The 21,209-nt window shown below is 44.0% G+C and overlaps 1 protein-coding gene across 1 annotated transcript in view; it reads right to left on the bottom strand.

The window, feature by feature from the left end:
- The window catches only part of crb1 (crumbs cell polarity complex component 1), a 73,765-nt gene that overhangs the window by 20,755 nt on the left and 31,801 nt on the right, over nt 1-21,209 (bottom strand). The window contains exons 7-9 of the mRNA XM_064936022.1: nt 17,967-18,517; nt 12,887-13,052; nt 2,626-3,541 (exon numbers count right to left, since the gene is read on the bottom strand). Of these exons, the coding sequence (XP_064792094.1) occupies nt 2,626-3,541; nt 12,887-13,052; nt 17,967-18,517 (1,633 nt within the window). The remainder of the gene's footprint in view (nt 1-2,625; nt 3,542-12,886; nt 13,053-17,966; nt 18,518-21,209) is intronic.

Here is a 21,209-nt window from a genome sequence, read left to right as displayed (position 1 = left end):
CTGTCCTGTATATCACTAAAAGGGAGTCCCACTGGTGTCCTGTCCTGTATATCACTAAAAGGGAGTCCCGCTGGTGTCCTGTATATCACTAAAAGGGAGTCCCGCTGGTGTCCTGTGCTGTATATCACTAAAAGGGAGTCCCACTGGTGTCCTGTCCTGTATATCACTAAAAGAGAGTCCCGTCCTGTATATCACTAAAAGAGAGCCCCGCTGGTGTCCTGTCCTGTATATCACTAAAAGGGAGTCCCGCTGGTGTCCTGTCCTGTATATCACTAAAAGAGAGTCCCGTCCTGTATATCACTAAAAGAGAGCCCCGCTGGTGTCCTGTCCTGTATATCACTAAAAGGGAGTCCCGCTGGTATCCTGTCCTGTATATCACTAAAAGGGAGTCCCGCTGGTGTCCTGTGCTGTATATCACTAAAAGAGAGTCCTGTCCTGTATATCACTAAAAGGGAGCCCCGCTGGTGTCCTGTCCTGTATATCACTAAAAGAGAGTCCCGTCCTGTATATCACTAAAAGAGAGTCCTGTCCTGTATATCACTAAAAGAGAGTCCCACTGGTGTCCTGTATACCACTAAAAGGGAGTCCCGCTGGTGTCCTGTCCTGTATATCACTAAAAGAGAGTCCCGCTGGTGTCCTGTCCTGTATATCACTAAAAGGGAGTCCCGCTGGTGTCCTGTGCTGTATATCACTAAAAGGGAGTCCCACTGGTGTCCTGTGCTGTATATCACTAAAAGAGAGTCCTGTCCTGTATATCACTAAAAGGGAGCCCCGCTGGTGTCCTGTCCTGTATATCACTAAAAGAGAGTCCCGTCCTGTATATCACTAAAAGAGAGCCCCGCTGGTGTCCTGTCCTGTATATCACTAAAGAGAGTCCTGTCCTGTATATCACTAAAAGGGAGTCCCACTGGTGTCCTGTATATCACTAAAAGGGAGTCCCGCTGGTGTCCTGTATATCACTAAAAGGGAGTCCCACTGGTGTCCTGTCCTGTATATCACTAAAAGGGAGTCCCACTGGTGTCCTGTCCTGTATATCACTAAAAGGGAGTCCCGCTGGTGTCCTGTCCTGTATATCACTAAAAGAGAGTCCCGCTGGTGTCCTGTCCTGTATATCACTGAAAGGGAGTCCCGCTGGTGTCCTGTCCTGTATATCACTGAAAGGGAGTCCCACTGGTGTCCTGTCCTGTATATCACTAAAAGAGAGTCCTGTCCTGTATATCACTAAAAGGGAGTCCCACTGGTGTCCTGTCCTGTATATCACTAAAAGGGAGTCCCACTGGTGTCCTGTCCTGTATATCACTAAAAGAGAGTCCTGTCCTGTATATCACTAAAAGGGAGTCCCGCTGGTGTCCTGTCCTGTATATCACTGAAAGAGAGTCCCACTGGTGTCCTGTCCTGTATATCACTAAAAGGGAGTCCCACTGGTGTCCTGTCCTGTATATCACTAAAAGAGAGTCCCGCTGGTATCCTGTCCTGTATATCACTAAAAGAGAGTCCCGTCCTGTATATCACTAAAAGGGAGTCCCGCTGGTATCCTGTCCTGTATATCACTAAAAGAGAGTCCCGTCCTGTATATCACTAAAAGAGAGCCCCGCTGGTGTCCTGTCCTGTATATCACTAAAAGGGAGTCCCACTGGTGTCCTGTCCTTGTATATCACTAAAAGGGAGTCCCGCTGGTGTCCTGTATATCACTAAAAGGGAGTCCCGCTGGTGTCCTGTGCTGTATATCACTAAAAGGGAGTCCCACTGGTGTCCTGTCCTGTATATCACTAAAAGAGAGTCCCGTCCTGTATATCACTAAAAGAGAGCCCCGCTGGTGTCCTGTCCTGTATATCACTAAAAGGGAGTCCCGCTGGTATCCTGTCCTGTATATCACTAAAAGAGAGTCCCGTCCTGTATATCACTAAAAGAGAGCCCCGCTGGTGTCCTGTCCTGTATATCACTAAAAGGGAGTCCCGCTGGTATCCTGTCCTGTATATCACTAAAAGAGAGTCCCACTGGTGTCCTGTATACTACTAAAAGGGAGTCCCACTGGTGTCCTGTCCTGTATATCACTAAAAGGGAGTCCCGCTGGTGTCCTGTCCTGTATATCACTAAAAGGGAGTCCCACTGGAGTCCTGTCCTGTATATCACTAACAGGGAGTCCCGCTGGTGTCCTGTCCTGTATATCACTAAAAGGGAGTCCCACTGGAGTCCCGTCCTGTATATCACTAAAAGAGAGTCCCACTGGTGTCCTGTCCTGTATATCACTAAAAGGGAGTCCCGCTGGTGAAGTTTGGTGAAGTTGCATGGAGATGCATTGATTAAACTTTTATCTCATTGAAATGTACAAGTTGCAGAACCCGTTTTCAAAATATGAAATATTGTTTCATGATGTTATTGTTTAATAACTGCCAGTTATTAAAGTCTATTTGTAGTCTATTTGTAGTCTATTTGTAGTCTATTTGTAGACTTCAAACTTAATGTTTTTCAAAATTGTGTATAAACTCAAAGATAACATAAAAGCAATAACAATTTGGTGACAATGTTTCAGAATGAGGTGATGGTTTTCTGTTGCGTTCAGTCCTTTGTATAAAAATAAATATGACATTTCATTCCATTCCTGACCCCAGCCATGTGACTCACTTGCAGTAAGGTCCGGTGTAGTTCTCAGCACACAGACAGGCGTACTTGTTCACTCCATGTAGACACGTTCCTCCATGAGCACATAGATGGTTCTCACACACATCCACCTCCTCCTCACAGTTCATACCAGTGTAGCCAAACTCACAGGAACACTTGTATGCCAGCCCCTGAACGCTACAGTTGCCATGGATACAGGGGTTGGAGGCGCAGGTGTCTGTGTTGAGCTCACAACGGCGTCCGGCCCAGCCCTCGTCACAGCTACAGGTGAACAGGTTCCAGAGGTCCTGGCAGCTGCCTCTGTTCACACATGGGCTGGGCTGGCACACCGGGCCTCCACTGCACCCGCCCCTGGGTGGGCTGGGGGATGTCCGCAGGAACTGCTCCTCCTGAGTCCGGGGAAGGTTGACCTCTGAAGGGCTGTAGTAAGGCAGGGCGATGCCCCCCACCTCCACGGTGCCCAGGCACCCCACTAGGCTCCAGCCAGCCTCGGGCCCCAGCCCCCCCAGCAGGATGTCCACCTCCTCCCTGAGGAAGTCCAGGTTGCCCCCTTCGCTGCTGGAGGTCCCTGCCTCCTCCGCCTCCTCATCCAGCACCATGGTCCAGCGGGATGCCTCTGCCCAGGGGGTGACCATGAAGAGGTGGACGCTGTGCCACTCCCCGTCACTGACCCTCCTCCGACTGCTGAGGGACACTGTGGAGGGACCCTCCCCCACACCGCTCTGGAGCTCAAGGAAGAGAAGGCCATCCTGCACAGACACCGTCACAAACTCCGGCCCACTCTCAGCGTGCAAGATGGCGGCGTGGCGTTTACGGGTGCGCATGCTGAGAGAGATGCTGGCCAGGCTGCGTTGGATACGGCCGTTACCGCGGTAAGACAGCACACTGCTGTCGTCAAGGAAAGTGGCGTTGGAAAAGCCTGTGAAGGAGAAGAAGGGAAAATTATGTAAATATGTGGTCATTTAAAAAAAGGTTTTAATCCTCAACCATGTCATGGAATACGAACCACGGAATACAAGTAGTAGTGAAGCAAAATCAATAAAGATATGAACAAGTAACTGTTAATGGGATTTTCATGAATGATTAGAATATTCCACCCTGAAACCATATGATTATGACGGGGAGTGATTCTCACGGCCTCCCCTAATCTTTGTCGGATGGGTAGCAGGACAGTATGTGCGTAGGATACCTACTGTTTGTGTGTGATGTCTTTTGTATTCTTGACTTTAGAACGTTCTCTGAATAAACTGTACTAACCTTTTGCGTAAGCTGAGTCTTTGACTAATTATTATTATACCCATGGTCTTACAAACCTCGGGGATTGGTCAGAGCTATTGATTGTTAGTTATTATCATTGGGATTGAATATTCTCGTGACAACTTGGTCCTTCGAGACGGATTTCAATTCCTGTTTTCTGTCGTCCCGAAAACTGTGCACGGACGGATCAGAGATCCGTAAGTTAAACACCTGGGCTCTGGAAATTGAGGTTCCATTTCAGGCCGGTGGCAAACTGGTACACAACAGAAAACGATGACAAAATCCAACCAACATTCAATTGTCAGCTGCAAGATAAGTTTGGTGATCTTTATTCATTAGTTTGGGTTTAAATTCTAAACTTCCAAAAAAAGCTAGATAAATGTGAGGGAGGATTTTAACTGTAAAGCTAACAGTAAGTAAGATTTGTATTGGGTATACTGTCCATATAATCTAATGTAGAGAAAGTTTAAGACAAAAGTATCTATGTTAGTGTTGGCGGCACTGGGTCACAGATCTAAATAAGACATTTCGAAGTATAGTCTCTAACAGTAAGACCTAAAAGTAAAACTGGTTGAAGTACAGTATCTAACAGTAAGACCTAAAAGTAAAACTGGTTGAAGTACAGTATCTAACAGTAAGACCTAAAAGTAAAACTGGTTGAAGTACATTATCTAACAGTAAGACCTAAAAGTAAAACTGGTTGAAGTACAGTATCTAACAGTAAGACCTAAAAGTAAAACTGGTTGAAGTACAGTATCTAACAGTAAGACCTAAAAGTAAAACTGGTTGAAGTACAGTATCTAACAGTAAGACCTAAAAGTAAAGTAGCCAGAAAACGTAATGTAGAAGGTGAAATAAAGTAAAGTAAGATCGACTGAGGGAACAGGTCCGCAATGACCTGAGGAACATGGGCACTACCATAAATAAAAATAGCTTAATAATTGAGGTCTGTGAGGAATGGCCGAAAGTTTATTTGAGGGATGGCCGAGAGGTTATTAGCAAGGGATATAAATAGATATGTGAGATAGGGCGGTAATTCTACGCGAACAAGATAACTCAAATGGTCAATTAACAAAAGTGAATTAGCCAAAGATCCGATTCAAAAGACAATACTGAAATAAAGTCCAAAACAAAATGGAAAAAGAAGGGAAACCTAATATAGCGGAGTTAGATACGAGATATTAACGTCAAAAGAACAAGGAACAACAGAAAAATAGGCTGCTGACTAGGGATTTACGACCCCTGGAAAATAGGTTGTATATGGTGAGACCTAATGTCTGATCGACACCACTATAGATAAAGTTTCAAGAAAGGAAAAGCACACATAGGTTGAGAGATAGCAGATTACACATCGAGTGTGAGCACACGCATAGGTTAAGAGATAGCAGATTACACATCGAGTGTGAGCACACGCATAGGGAGTAGTGACATACACATCAATAGTGTGTTAGGAACTTGAGTGAAGACCCAAACGCGGTTTTAACAGAAAACAGAGTTCTTTAATAAAAACAGGAATGGCATAAATCCTCTTCCAACGTAGTCAATGGAACCAAAGAACGTAGTATAATGCAGGTTGCACCTGCCATGCATGCAGACTCCGACAGGACAGGACAAGGTGGAAGCAAACGAGACGACAGCTTGCTTCTGGCATCAAAAAACACAAACAAGAATCAGACACTGAAAGTAGCAGGAACAGAGAAAGAAATAGAGACCTAATCAGAGGGGGAAGAGAGAACAGGTGGGGAAAGAGAGAATGAGCTAGTTAGGGCAGATGTAGAACAGCTGAGGAATGAGAGACAGAGAAGGTAACCTAAAAAGACCAGCAGAGAGAGAGAATGAAGAGAAAGGACGGGAACAGACATAACAAGACATGACATAGTGAGACACATAATTTGAAAAGCACACACATAGAATAAGAAGATAATTATTTGCGTGTGAGATATATTTCTCAGTCAAAAGTCACAAGGAACAACTAAGAATAAGTAGAATTTATGGTCATATAACGTGTGAGATCCAAATAATATATCAAGATTCATACAAATAATTATTGTAAAATTCTAGGAAAGATTAACGGGAGGTATATATCAACATAGGTTAAGGATAATAACGGTAAAAAGCACATACATAGATCATAGAAATACATACACATAGATTGTGAGGAGAACCATAATAGTAGTTGAATAAACATGGATAGTAGAAAATGGATAGAACCCGAGAACAGAACATGTTACAACTGTAGCAAGCCAGGACATTTGGCTAAGGAGTGTGAGGAACCATGCATTCACTGAGATGAGGTGGGCCACAATCACCAAGACTGTAGAGACAAAGAGGACAGAAAGGATAGGAGCCTACAGCCAGACTCAGAGGAGGAATAGAAAAGAAAGGAGATCAGTACCTAATGGTCACTATCGGGGTAATTGTAGATAAGCATAAAGGAGGCTTCAAGGAAAAGAAAAGTAAGAAAGATCAGACAGGAACGGAATATTTCATCGCCACTTGGGGAAACAGCAGGAAAGATTTGAAATAGAAGGGGAAAAACAGAAAAACGAGATGACAGAGACGGAGGGAAGCAGTGTTTTAATTGTGTTAAGAAGCTGTGTTTTAATTGTGTTAAGAAGCTCTGTTTTAATTGCGATGAAACAGGACATTTCGCCAGGGACTGTAAAACACCCTGCAAATACTGTAACAAAGTAGGACACAATCACTGAAACTGCAGATAGAGAGAGAGAGAGGAGAATCCTCGCTGGGGAAACGCTAGGGCCTTTGAATGAGGGCTATTGTCTGGGGATTGTCTGGAGTACGTGCCGAATTTTACGACTACAGACAATTATAAATAGGGTTATTTGCGTGGAGGCTCCGGCACTATGCACCAAGAGACTAAAATTTGGGTTTCTGATTGTAATTCAACTATTGATATGTTTTGCCTGGAAAGATACGGTTGTTAGTGTTTGTTTAAGATATAAACTGAACGTTTTAATAGCCTGTTGAGGTTAAATTGAAAGACTAATTCATTCTAAATAACAAATTCCAAATAATATCCGTAATGTCCACAGAAACATGTAAAATGTTTTTTATAATCAATCCTCAGGTTGTTTTTAAAAATATATAATCGATAATATATCAACCGCAAATGTCTTTATCAGTAGGAGAGGGACAGACAATAGCTGTACAAATTCTGTTACACGAGCAAAACTCAGCAAAACCTGAAGCAATGTTATCTTTCTGGCTCATTTTTCAAAATAAAAGCCTGAAACTATGTCTGAAGACTGTTGATAACTTGAGAAAGCGATAGGAAAGGGAATATGGTTGATATCCCTTTAAATGGAGCAATGGGAGGCTATGGAACATGGAGTTTTCAAAATAGAAGCCACTTCCTGGTTTGAATTTTCTCAGGGTTTCGCCTGCATTATAATTTCTTTTATACTCACAGACAGTATTTTGACAGTTTTGGAAACTTTAGAGTGTTTTCTATCTATCCTAATCTATCAATTATATGCATATTCTAGCATCTGGTCCTGCGAAATAGTCCGTTTACTTTGGGAACGTTATTTTTCCAAACATAAAAATAGTGCCCCCTAGCTTCAAGAGGTTAAAGGGGTACACACATATATGGAATATTAGATGTTTATTTTCTGAGTTTTAATTAAACACGTGATTTCTTTAGATAAAGGGAATGTTCTGGGAACCTGGGATATAACATGTAGAAAATGTTTAATGTTTTTTCTTTAATTTGTATAATACAGTAAGAGACACAAGTAAGAAACACAACTGTAAAGGGTGGTATGACTTTTGACCTCTATCATGGCTTTCCTTTGTGGTCTGATCAGCCTCATTTGGATAATGAATTTAAGGTCATCTGTGACACTGATTGGCATTTGTGAACAGCAGTTTTCAGTTCTTTCCACAGATTCTCGATTGGATTCAGGTCTGGACTTTGACTTGGCCATTCTAACACCTGGTTATGTTTATTTTTGAACCATTCCATTGTAGATTTTGCTTTATGTTTTGGATCATTGTCTTGTTGGAAGACAAATCTCCGTCCCAGTCTCAGGTCTTTTGCAGACTCCATCAGGTTTTCTTCCAGAATGGTCCTGTATTTGGCTCCATCCATCTTCCCATCAATTTTAACCATCTTCCCTGTCCCTGCTGAAGAAATGCAGGCCCAAACCATGATGCTGCCACCACCATGTTTGACAGTGGGGATGGTGTGTTCAGGGTTATAAGCTGTGTTGCTTTTACGCCAAACATAACGTTTTGCATTGTTGCCAAAAAGTTCCATTTTAGTTTCATCTGACCAGAGCACCTTCTTCCACTTGTTTGGTGTGTCTCCCAGGTGGCGTGTGGCAAACTTTAAACAACACTTTTTATGGATATCTTTAACAAATGGCTTTCTTCTTGCCACTCTTCCATAAAGGCCAGATTTGTGCAATATACGACTGATTGTTGTCCTATGGACAGAGTCTCCCACCTCAGCTGTAGATCTCTGCAGTTCATCCAGAGTGATCATGAGCCTCTTGGCTGCATCTCTGATCAGTCTTCTCCTTGTATGAGCTGAAAGTTTAGAGGGACGGCCAGGTCTTGGTAGATTCGCAGTGGTCTGATACTCCTTCCATTTCAATATTATCGCTTGCACAGTGCTCCTTGGGATGTTTAAAGCTTGGGAAATCTTTTTGTATCCAAATCCGGCTTTAAACTTCTTCACAACAGTATCTCGGACCTGCCTGGTGTGTTCCTTGTTCTTCATGATGCTCTCTGCGCTTTTAACGGACCTCTGAGACTATCACAGTGCAGGTGCATTTATACGGAGACTTGATTACACACAGGTGGATTGTATTTATCATCATTAGTCATTTAGGTCAACATTGGATCATTCAGAGATCCTCACTGAACTTCTGGAGAGAGTTTGCTGCACTGAATGTAAAGGGGCTGAATAATTTTGCACGCCCAATTTTTCAGTTTTTGATTTGTTAAAAAAGTTTGAAATATCCAATAAATGTCGTTCCACTTCATGATTGTGTCCCACTTGTTGTTGATTCTACACAAAAAAATACAGTTTTATATCTTTATGTTTGAAGCCTGAAATGTGGCAAAAGGTCGCAAAGTTCAAGGGGGCCGAATACTTTCGCAAGGCACTGTACTAGCAGAACACATGAGAAGACTGTTTGTTTAACCAAACCCGTATGTCCAAGATTTTGTGTCCAACAGGTGAATTACAAGAGAAGGTGATTCACTCAATCCAACCAGGAGACTGGGTGTGGATCCAGTCCCTGAGGAGAATAGACTGGAAGCAGCCACGGTGGGAGGGGCCATATCAAGTCCTCCTGGTGACAGCCTTCGCGGTGAGAATAGCTGAAAGAGCTACCTGGGTTCATGTCACACATTGCAAGAGGGTAAGACACACTGTCACTTTTGAACAATCACAGAGTTAGGAGAAGAACCGAATACCAATAAGGTTTGGGGGTCACCTCTAACGAAGATTCCCTGACCCCGCCCTATCCTCCCTGTGTGCGTTCATAGACGTGAAAGTATGGGCTGGACTCTAGCTGATGATATGTTCTCCAGGAAAGGGTGGGGCTTTACAGGAGTGCTAATTGGTCTGAGCTGTCTTATTATGGGAGCCATATTCCTAATACACCATGACCCATCCGAGAATGCAGAAGGTGGTAATTGGACCCATAGTGTAGACGATGAGGATTTTGTATTAACCAAGCATAAGAGATCACTTGATCTGGGTAAACAGGAAGTGAGAGTGGAGATAGGGAAGGATGTCTCAATTGAGTTCTATGTAGACCAAATGGGGTCTCTGACCCCTTGGCAGTCTAGAACTATGAGCCATTATGGAAGATATATGTGCAGGTCCCCGTGTAGTTCATGGAAACAGGTCATAGCTCACACCGAGAGAGAGGGCTATATAAATCCACATACCCTGTATGGAAGAAGATGGAGTATAGTGAAGGATCTAGGGTTATGGTATGTTGGTTTTGACCAGGTTTCGGTCCACACTACGGTACCATTCCGGGTAGCCGAGGTTAGAGTCGGTGATAGTTCTACAGCCAGCCAGAATACAAACAGAGCCCCTGACAAAACAGATACTGACCATGGAGTCGTCCAGAGCCAAGGACCGATGCGGATAGTACAGACGAAAGATCTTAAGGAAGTGATTAAGATGGAAACTGGTTATGGGGATTCCAACCTATGGTTGCATTGGATTCAGTATACAGCCAGATCAGTAGCGAAAGAAGAATGTTTTGCCTGCGCCACAGCAAAGCCTCAGTCGACAAACATCCCCTTTCCACTTGATGGAAGTGATTCACCCAGGGGAACGGCCTGTATGGTAAAGCTGTTCATGAAGGAAGGGATTCACCCAGGGGAATGGCCTGTATGGTAAAGCTGTTCATGAAGGAAGTGATTCACCCAGGGGAATGGCCTGTATGGTAAAGCTGTTCATGAAGGAAGGGATTCACCCAGGGGAACGGCCTGTATGGTAAAGCTGTTCATGAAGGAAGGGATTCACCCAGGGGAATGGCCTGTATGGTAAAGCTGTTCATGAAGGAAGTGATTCACCCAGGGGAATGGCCTGTATGGTAAAGCTGTTCATGAAGGAAGTGATTCACCCAGGGGAATGGCCTGTATGGTAAAGCTGTTCATGAAGGAAGGGATTCACCCAGGGGAATGGCCTGTATGGTAAAGCTGTTCATGAAGGAAGTGATTCACCCAGGGGAACGTCCTGTATGGTAAAGCTGTTCATGAAGGAAGTGATTCACCCAGGGGAACGGCCTGTATGGTAAAGCTGTTCATGAAGAAAGTGAGTCACCCAGGGGAATGGCCTGTATGGTAAAGCTGTTCATGAAGGAAGTGATTCACCCAGGGGAATGGCCTGTATGGTAAAGCTGTACATGAAGGAAGGGATGGCAGACAATGACAGTTGCATTGATCTGCATTATCTATATCCCCATGTGCCCATTACATCCAGACTTCCCCCTTTCACAGTTACAGGAGGACATTATTATTGTATGGCTCGATACGTCACACACGGATGGGACGTAGGGGAAGTAAGAACATGCAATAGGACAGAGAATGTTACAACCGACAAGACAATGAGGGACCTGACTGGGTGGTTGTATGGAGGTATGAAGCTGTGGCCTGACCTGCCTACCAATTGTACCGGTATTTGTGCACTAGTGCAGTTAGGCATGTGCCCTTCACCCTTATCCAACACAAAGACCTAGGGCCAGGTAGAAGAGAAAGAAGGAGTGCTCCGTCAGGATCTTTTGACAATAGAGTTGACATTGATAGCATTGGGGTTCCAACGGGGGTACCTGAGGAGCTCAAAGCTCGGAATCAGATATGGGCTGGCTTGGAATCAAGCATCTTCTGGTGGTCAACTCTCAATAAAAATGTAGATTGGATAAATTATATCTACTATATACTACTATAACCAACAGCGTTTCATCAACTGTACTAGAGAGTCGATAAAAGGATTAGCAGAACAAACAGCTGCAACTAGTTTGATGGTATGGCAGAATAGAATAGCATTGGATATGTTACTGGCTGTGGTGTGTGTGTGATATTTGGATCAGAATGTTGTACTTTTATCCCCGATAACAGAACTCCAGAAGGATCAGTGACCAAGGCCCTGGCTGGTTTAATCACATTAGCTCACGAATTAGCAGAGAACTCTGGGGTGGATGATGCTTTAACAAATTGGTTTGACAGTGTGTTTGGGAAATGGAAAGATGTCATCATCACTGTGTTGTGGGCAACTTTCACCTGTATGAGTGTTTTGGTTATGTGTGGATGTTGTTTGGTCCCGTGTATGAGAGGTTTGATTACCGGGACTCTGGAGAGGTCAATGACGCAACAGATGGTGGGGTACGGACTGATTCCGAGCTCCGGCCAGTGGGATGACTAATACAGGCCTAGGAGATGGCTCCGTTTCTTTTAACTACGAGGAGCCAATGTTGGATGAGACTGTTATTGGTGTTTAAGACTGTAATAGAAATCCTAACAGGAAGCGTTATAATTGGATATAGGCCTATAACAGTCATTGCTGAATATCAGCTGTGCATACATGTTTTGGTTTGAATTATTCTTGGATATATATTTATGTCTCTATGTAGTATTTGAGGTATCAGTGTGTATTATTTAGTCATTAAGGGTGGATTGTTAATGGGATTTATATGTTTAAATGAATGATTAGAATATTCCATCCTGAAACCATATGATTGTATGAAATTGATTAGAATCATGAGATTATTCTAATGATGTGTGTGGTTTTAGTCAGTAGAATTCTATATCCGTGAGTGTAGTTTTTAGGCAGAATTAGGGTATAGCAATATATCTGTACAATATGTCTATTATAGTATCTTAAAAACAGACTGTCTGAGCAAGATTCGGTGCCGACCTTGGCTGGGGGCCACTGAGAGTACTTCCCAGGGTCTCCCTATCTTGAGGGAGGATGGGGAGTGATTCTCACGGCCTCCCCTAATCTTTGTCGGCTGGGTAGCAGAACAGTATGTGTGTAGGATACCTACTGTTTGTGTGGAAGTATGTGCGCAGCTATAAAATGGATGTCTTTTGTATTCTTGACTTTAGGACGTTCTCTGAATAAACTGTACTAACCTTTTGCGTAAGCTGATTCTTTGACTAATTATTATTATACCCATGGTCTTACAAACCTCGGGGATTGGTCAGAGCTATTGATGGTTAGTTATTATCATTGGGGTTGAATATTGTTGTGACAGTAACAGAAAATCCGCCACAACAGGATGGATATGAGGAAGGTACGTGTGCTGGGTATTTACACAACAACACTGTATAGTGTGCTTGTGAATGACGGCCTTATTCCACGACAGCTCATCACAGGGGTGACAGGGCAGACGGACAGCCATGTAAATCATCACTAATCCAACCACAGGCTAATCTGGCCTAATCCCATTCCCACCTCACGGACGGACGGACGGACGGACGGACTGACGGGCGACAGATTTAGAGCAGAATGACTTACACTCGTATCCCTGGCTGAGGATGCGACACTCTGCCCGTGCGGGGCAGGGTGACAGCTCACACCACTTGACCTCCTCACAGCGCCGCCCTGCAGTGTTGGGGGGGCAGGTGCAAGTGAAGTCGTCCCACATAGAGGAGCACATCCCTCCGTTCTGACACAGGTTCCTCTGGAGAGGAAGAAGAACAACATAAACACATTATTATTCTTTTAGCAGAACTAAAGCATAGAGGGACAGGTTATCTTGTATAATTCATAAATGTTCATGTCTGACTGACTGGGTAAGAGAGCACAGTGTCAGCAGTACTAATACAGCTAGTAGCTTACTGAACACTAAGCATCGACAAGGCTTTCATAGAGAAAGCATCTCTGGTGTGCCATTATACACAAATCCTACACTGAATTTTCCCTTGACATAGACTGACCAGGTGAATCCAGGTGAAAGCTATGATCCCTTATTGTTAAATCCACTTCAATCAGTGTAAAGAATGATTTTTAAGCCTTGAGACAATTGAGAAATGGTTTGTGTTTGTGTGCCATTCAGAGGGTGGAATGAGCAAGACAAAACATGTGAGTGCCATTGAACGGGGTATGGTAGTAGGTGCCAGGTACACTGGTTAGTGTCAAGAACCAAGAACTGGAGGTGCAACTCAATATGAGGAAGGTGTTCCTAATGTTTTGTGTACTCAGTGTAGTATCATACGTAGGGATTTGGGATGGAGATAGAGAGTGATAGAGAGGGAGATGGAGGACATTAGGTCAATGGCCTATGTTCTGAAATGAAGTCAAATAATCTAGCCCTGACACTAACTCTGAATCTAACCCTAACTCTGAATCTAACCCTAACTCTGAATCTAACCCTAACTCTGACTCTAACTCTAACCCTGACTCTAACCCTCACTGACTCTAACCCTAACTCTGAATCTAACTCTAACTCTGACTCTAACCCTCACTAACTCTAACCCTAACTCTGAATCTAACTCTAACTCTGACTCTAACCCTCACTGACTCTAACCCTAACTCTGAATCTAACTCTAACTCTGACTCTAACCCTAACTCTGGGGCGGCAGGGTAGCCTAGTGGTTAGAGCGTTGGACTAGTAACCAAAAGGTTGCAAATTCAAACCCCCGAGCTGACAAGGTACAAATATGTCATTCTGCCCCTGAACAGGCAGTTAACCCACTGTTCCTAGGACGTCATTGAAAATAAGAATTTGTTCTTAACTGACTTGCCTAGTAAAATAAGGGTAAAAAAAAAAATGACTCTAAATAACACTAACTAACTCTAACCCAAACTCTAACTGACTCGAACCCTACATCTGAATCTAACCCTGACTCTGACCCTGACTCTAACCATAAGAGTTAGTTTAACCCTAACTCTAACTAACTCTAACCTAACTGACTATAACCCAAACTCTAACTGACTCGAACCCTACATCTGAATCTAACCCTGACTCTAACCACAACTGAATCTAATCCTAACTCTGACCCTGACTCTAACCATAACTCTGAGTTTAACCCTAACTCTAACTAACTCTAACCTAACTGACTCTAACCCTAACTCTAACCCTAACTCTAACTGACTCGAACCCTACATCTGAATCAACGCTAACTCTGACTCTAACCCTAACTCTGACACCAACCCTAACTGAGTCTAACCATAACTCTGAGTTTAACCCTAACTCTGAATCTAACTGACTCTAACCCTGACACTAACCCTGACACTAACCCTAACTAACTCTGAGTCTAACTGACTCTAACCCTAACTCTGAGTCTAACCCTAACTCTGAGACTAACGGACTCTAACCCTAACTCTGAGTCCAACCCCAACTCTAACTCTAACTCAGTAGCCTTGGTTTTTCTGATGACTGCCTTGCCTGGTTCACCAACTACTTTGCAGACAGAGTGCAGTGTGTCAAATCGGAGGGCATGCTGTCCGGTCCTCTGGCAGTCTCTATGGGGGTGCCACAGGGTTCAATTCTCGGGCCGACTCTTTTCTCTGTATATATCAATGATGTTGCTCTTGCTGCAGGCGATTCCCTGATCCACCTCTACGCAGACGACACCATTCTATATACTTCCGGCCCGTCCTTGGACACTGTGCTATCTAACCTCCAAACAAGCTTCAATGCCATACAACACTCCTTCCGTGGCCTCCAACTGCTCTTAAACGCTAGTAAAACCAAATGCATGCTGTTCAACCGTTCGCTGCCTGCACCCGCACGCCTGACTAGTATCACCACCCTGGATGGTTCCGAACTAGAATATGTGGACATCTATAAGTACCTAGGTGTCTGGTTAGACTGTAAACTCTCCTTCCAGACTCATATCAAACATCTCCAATCGAAAATCAAAATCTAGAGTCAGCTTGACCTTGAATATGTGGACATCTATAAGTACCTAGGTGTCTGGTTAGACTGTAAACTCTCCTTCCAGACTCATATCAAACATCTCCAATCGAAAATCAAAATCTAGAGTCAGCTTTCTATTCCGCAACAAAGCCTCCTTCACTCACGCCGCCAAACTTACCCTAGTAAAACTGACTCTCCTACCGATCCTCGACTTCGGCGACGTCATCTACAAAATAGCTTCCAACACTCTACTCAGCAAACTGGATGCAGTTTATCACAGTGCCATCCGTTTTGTCACTAAAGCACCTTATACCACCCACCACTGCGACTTGTATGCTCCAGTCGGCTGGCCCTCGCTACATATTCGTCGCCAGACCCACTGGTTCCAGGTCATCTACAAGTCCATGCTAAGTAAAGCTCCGCCTTATCTCAGTTCACTAGTCACGATGGCAACACCCACCCGTAGCACGCGCTCCAGCAGGTGTATCTCACTGATCATCCCTAAAGCCAACACCTCATTTGGCCGCCTTTCGTTCCAGTTCTCTGCTGCCTGTGACTGGAACGAATTGCAAAAATCGCTGAAGTTGGAGACTTTTATCTCCCTCACCAACTTCAAACATCTGCTATCTGAGCAGCTAACCGATCGCTGCAGCTGTACATAGTCTTATCGGTAAATAGCCCACCCAATTTTACCAACCTCATCCCCATACTGTTTATATTTATTTACTTTTCTGCTCTTTTGCACACCAATATCTCTACCTGTACATGACCATCTGATCATTTATCACTCCAGTGTTAATCTGCAAAATTGTAATTATTCGCCTACCTCCTCATGCCTTTTGCACACATTGTATATAGACTCTTTTTTTTCCTACTGTGTTATTGACTTGTTAATTGTTTACTCCATGTGTAACTCTGTGTTGTCTGTTCACACTGCTATGCTTTATCTTGGCCAGGTCGCAGTTGCAAATGAGAACTTGTTCTCAAATAGCCTACCTGGTTAAATAAAGGTGAAATAAATAAAAAATAAATAAAATAAAAACTCTGAGTCTAATGCTAACTCTGAGTCTAACCCTAACTATGACTCTAACCCTAACTATGACTCTAACCCTAACTCTGAGTCTAATGCTGACTCTAATTCTGAGTCTAACTCTAACTCTGAGTCTAACGCTAATTCTGAGTCTAACCCTAACTCTCAGTCTAACGCCAACTATGACTCTAACCCTAACTCTAACTCTGAGTCTAACGCTAACGCTAACTCTAACTCCAACCCAAATCTAAACAGTTGTCAGTATTCTTCTAGGCCCTTATTCTCTACCAGTCCTCTTTTGTTTCTTTAATCACCCTCTCTACTTGACATTAAGTACATCACAGCACTTCTGTTTAACACCCTTACCCTTAAACACCATTTAATTTGATTGTGTGGGATTGGTGACGTTCATCCTTTTCTAAGACAATGAGGACGAGTGGGATAATGAAGGCTGAGAAGGGATGGGCAGGGGCCAGACAGGGGCCAGACAGGGGCCAGACAGGGGCCAGACAGGGGCCAGACTGGGGCCAGACTGGGGCCAGACAGGGGCCAGACAGGGGCCAGACAGGGGCCAGACTGGGGCCAGACAGGGGCCAGACAGGGGCCAGACAGGGGCCAGACTGGGGCCAGACTGGGGCCAGACAGGGGCCAGACAGGGGCCAGACTGGGGCCAGACAGGGGCCAGACTGGGGCCAGACAGGGGCCATACAGGGGCCAGACAGGGGCCAGACTGGGGCCAGACAGGGGCCAGACTGGGGCCAGACAGGGGCCAGACTGGGGCCAGACAGGGGCCAGACAGGGGCCAGACTGGGGCCAGACAGGGGCCAGACTGGGGCCAGACAGGGGCCAGACTGGGGCCAGACAGGGGCCAGACAGGGGCCAGACTGGGGCCAGACTGGGGCCAGACAGGGGCCAGACTGGGGCCAGACTGGAGCCAGACAGGGGCCAGACAGGGGCCAGACTAGTAGAGCATGGTTGGGATAGGCAAGGGTGGCACAGGGCAGTGTGCAGAGCAGGGAAAGACAGGGCAGGACTGGGTATGGCATGGGAAAATGACAGGGTACGACAGATGGAAAAGACAGGGGACAGAGTAGGACAGATTAAACACAGGGGACAGAGTAGGACAAATAAAGGACAGGGTTCAGAGTAGGACAGTTGAATGACAGGGGACAGAGTAGGGCAGGTGAAAATACAGGGGATAGAGTAGGACAGGGTTCAGAGTAGGACAGGTGAATGACAGGGGACAGAGTAGGACAGGTAAAATACAGGGGATAGAGTAGGACAGGGTACATAGTAGAACAGGTGATAGACAGGGGACAGGGTACAGAGTAAGACAGGTTATAGATAGGGAACAGAGTAGGACAGGTAAAAGACAGGGGACAGAGTCGGACATGGGCCAGAGTAGGATAGGTAAAAGAAAACAAGGGATAGAGTAGGACAGGGGCCAGAGTAGGACAGGTAAAAGACAGGGGACAGAGTAGGACATGGGCCAGAGTAGGATAGGTAAAAGAAAACAAGGGACAGAGTAGGACAGGTAAAAGACAGGACAGAGTAGGACAGGTGAGAGACAGAGGCCAGGGAAAGACAGGTGAAAGACAGGGACCAGAGTAGGACAGGTAAAAGGCAGGGGGGACAGAGTAGGACAGGGAACAGACAGGGAGGGGCACGTGTAGAGAGGATTAAGGACTGATCAGTCCACTCACACTACAGGAGTCATCCCCAGTGCAGCCCGCTGTGACGTTAGCCATGAGTTCGACAGGATATGACGTCACCGGGGTGTCCAGCCTGAAGAATTGCAGTCTCTCTCCGTTGATCCTCAGGTCCTGTATACAGCCTTTAAAGTAGCCCCCGAACGCTGCTGACGCCTTCTGCTCCGCCAGACCCCCAACATACACAACATCTCCCATTTGACTGTCCACCGTCCTGACCTCCACCGAGCCCTGCTTCTGGTTGGCTACATACAGGACCATATGCTCACGGTCAACCACCATGCTCACAAAGTGGATGTCTCCATCGTTGACCGCACTCTCACTGGTCAAGGTTTCAAAGTTATGGAGCTGAACTCTGACCCGTCCCTTGTCCAGCCACAGGCGCAGGTATTGGCTGGTGCTGTTGACGAGCACCAATAAGAGGCCAGCGTGGCGACGTGTGCGCAGGAAGAGGGAGACAGTGATGTCACTTCCTGGGTCGTCTGTGATGGTGAAGACGGCATAGCTCTCAGAGTCCTCACTGCCGAAGCGGGCCGTCACGTACTCTACAGAGAGAGAGACAGGGTTAGGGCCGTCACGTACTCTACAGAGAGAGAGACAGGGTTAGGGCCATCACGTAGTGTACAGAGAGACAGGGTTAGGGTCATCACGTACTTTACACAGAGTGAGAGACAGGGTTAGGACCATCATGTACTGTACAGAGAGAGAGAGACAGGGTTAGGGCCATCACGTAGTGTACAGAGAGACAGGGTTAGGGCCATCATGTAGTGTACAGAGAGAGAGACAGGGTTAGGGTCATCACATAGTGTACAGAGAGACAGGGTTAGGGCCATCATGTACTTTACACAGAGAGAGAGAGACAGGGTTAGGACCATCATGTACTGTACAGAGAGAGAGAGACAGGGTTAGGGCCATCATGTACTTTACACAGAGAGAGAGAGACAGGGTTAGGGCCGTCATGTACTCTACAGAGAGAGACAGGGTTAGGGTCATCATGTACTGTACAGAGAGAGAGACAGGGTTAGGGTCATCATGTACTGTATAGAGAGATGATTATGCTATCATAACAGGGTTCTGATGATTTTTTAATGAATTATTTATTGAACCTTTATTTAACAAGTCAGTTAAGAAAAAAATATAATTTACAATGATGGCCTACCCCGGCCATGCCCAGACGGCGTTGGGCCAATTGTGCGCCACCCTATGGGACTCCCTATCACGGCCGGTTGTGATACAGCCTGGAATCGAACCAGGGTCTTTAGTGACGCCTCTAGAACTGAGACCCCTGCGCCACTTGGGAGCCCTCTTGTGTTGATTGTGTTATTAAACAGGGTTATAATGATTTGTGTTATTATAACAGGGATATAACAAGTGTGTTATTATAACAGGGTTATAACGATTGTGTTATTATAACAGGGCAATAACAATTGTGTTATTATAACAGGGTTAGGAATAAAGTGATTGTGTTATTATAACAGGGTTAGGAATATAGTGATTGTGTTATTATAACAGGGATATAACGATTGTGTTATTATAACAGGGATATAGTGATTGTGTTATTATAACAGGGATATAGTGATTGTGTTATTATAACAGGGATATAGTGATTGTGTTATTATAACAGGGATATAGTGATTGTGTTATTATAACAGGGATATAGTGATTGTGTTATTATAACAGGGATATAACGATTGTGTTATTATAACAGGGATATAACGATTGTGTTATTATAACAGGGATATAGTGATTGTGTTATTGTAACAGGGATATAACGATTGTGTTATTATAAAAGGGTTATAACGATTGTGTTATTATAACAGGGATATAGTGATTGTGTTATTATAACAGGGATATAGTGATTGTGTTATTATAACAGGGATATAGTGATTGTGTTATTATAACAGGGATATAGTGATTGTGTTATTATAACAGGGATATAACGATTGTGTTATTATAACAGGGATATAACGATTGTGTTATTATAAAAGGGTTATAACGATTGTGTTATTATAACAGGGATATAGTGATTGTGTTAGTATAACAGGGATATAACGATTGTGTTATTATAAAAGGGTTATAACGATTGTGTTATTATAACAGGGATATAGTGATTGTGTTATTATAACAGGGATATAACGATTGTGTTATTATAAAAGGGTTATAACGATTGTGTTATTATAACAGGGATATAGTGATTGTGTTATTATAACAGGGATATAGTGATTGTGTTATTATAACAGGGTTAGGAATATAGTGATTGTGTTATTATAACAGGGATATAACGATTGTGTTATTATAAAAGGGTTATAACGATTGTGTTATTATAACAGGGATATAGTGATTGTGTTATTATAACAGGGTTATAACGATTGTGTTATTATAACAGGGATATAGTGATTGTGTTATTATAACAGGTTTAGGAATATAGTGATTGTATTATTATGTCTGATCAATCTCAGATAGCAGCTACAGCCTGTAATGTCTGCCTTTTCTCATATCATACACTACAGCCTGTAATGTCTGCCTTTTCTCATCTCATACACTACAGCCTGTTACCTTTTCTCATATCATACACTACAGCCTGTAATGTCTGCCTTTTCTCATATCATACACTACAGCCTGTTACCTTTTCTCATATCATACACTACAGCCTGTTACCTTTTCTCATATCATACACTACAGCCTGTTACCTTTTCCCATATCATACACTACAGCCTGTTACCTTTTCTCATATCATACACTACAGCCTGTTACCTTTTCTCATATCATACACTACAGCCTGTTACCTTTTCTCATATCATACACTACAGCCTGTTACCTTTTCTCATATCATACACTACAGCCTGTTACCTTTTCCCATATCATACACTACAGCCTGTTACCTTTTCTCATATCATACACTACAGCCTGTTACCTTTTCTCATATCATACACTACAGCCTGTTACCTTTTCTCATATCATACACTACAGCCTGTTACCTTTTCTCATATCATACACTACAGCCTGTTACCTTTTCTCATATCATACACTACAGCCTGTTACCTTTTCTCATATCATACACTACAGCCTGTTACCTTTTCTCATATCATACACTACAGCCTGTTACCTTTTCTCATATCATACACTACAGCCTGTTACCTTTTCTCATATCATACACTACAGCCTGTTACCTTTTCTCATATCATACACTACAGCCTGTTACCTTTTCTCATATCATACACTACAGCCTGTTACCTT

This window comes from Oncorhynchus masou, chromosome 24 (assembly GCF_036934945.1).
Source record: "Oncorhynchus masou masou isolate Uvic2021 chromosome 24, UVic_Omas_1.1, whole genome shotgun sequence".
In the NCBI taxonomy this organism is placed as follows: Eukaryota; Metazoa; Chordata; class Actinopteri; order Salmoniformes; family Salmonidae; genus Oncorhynchus; species Oncorhynchus masou.
Note: the sequence above shows the minus strand (reverse complement) of the source record. Positions and strands in the feature narration are given on the sequence as shown.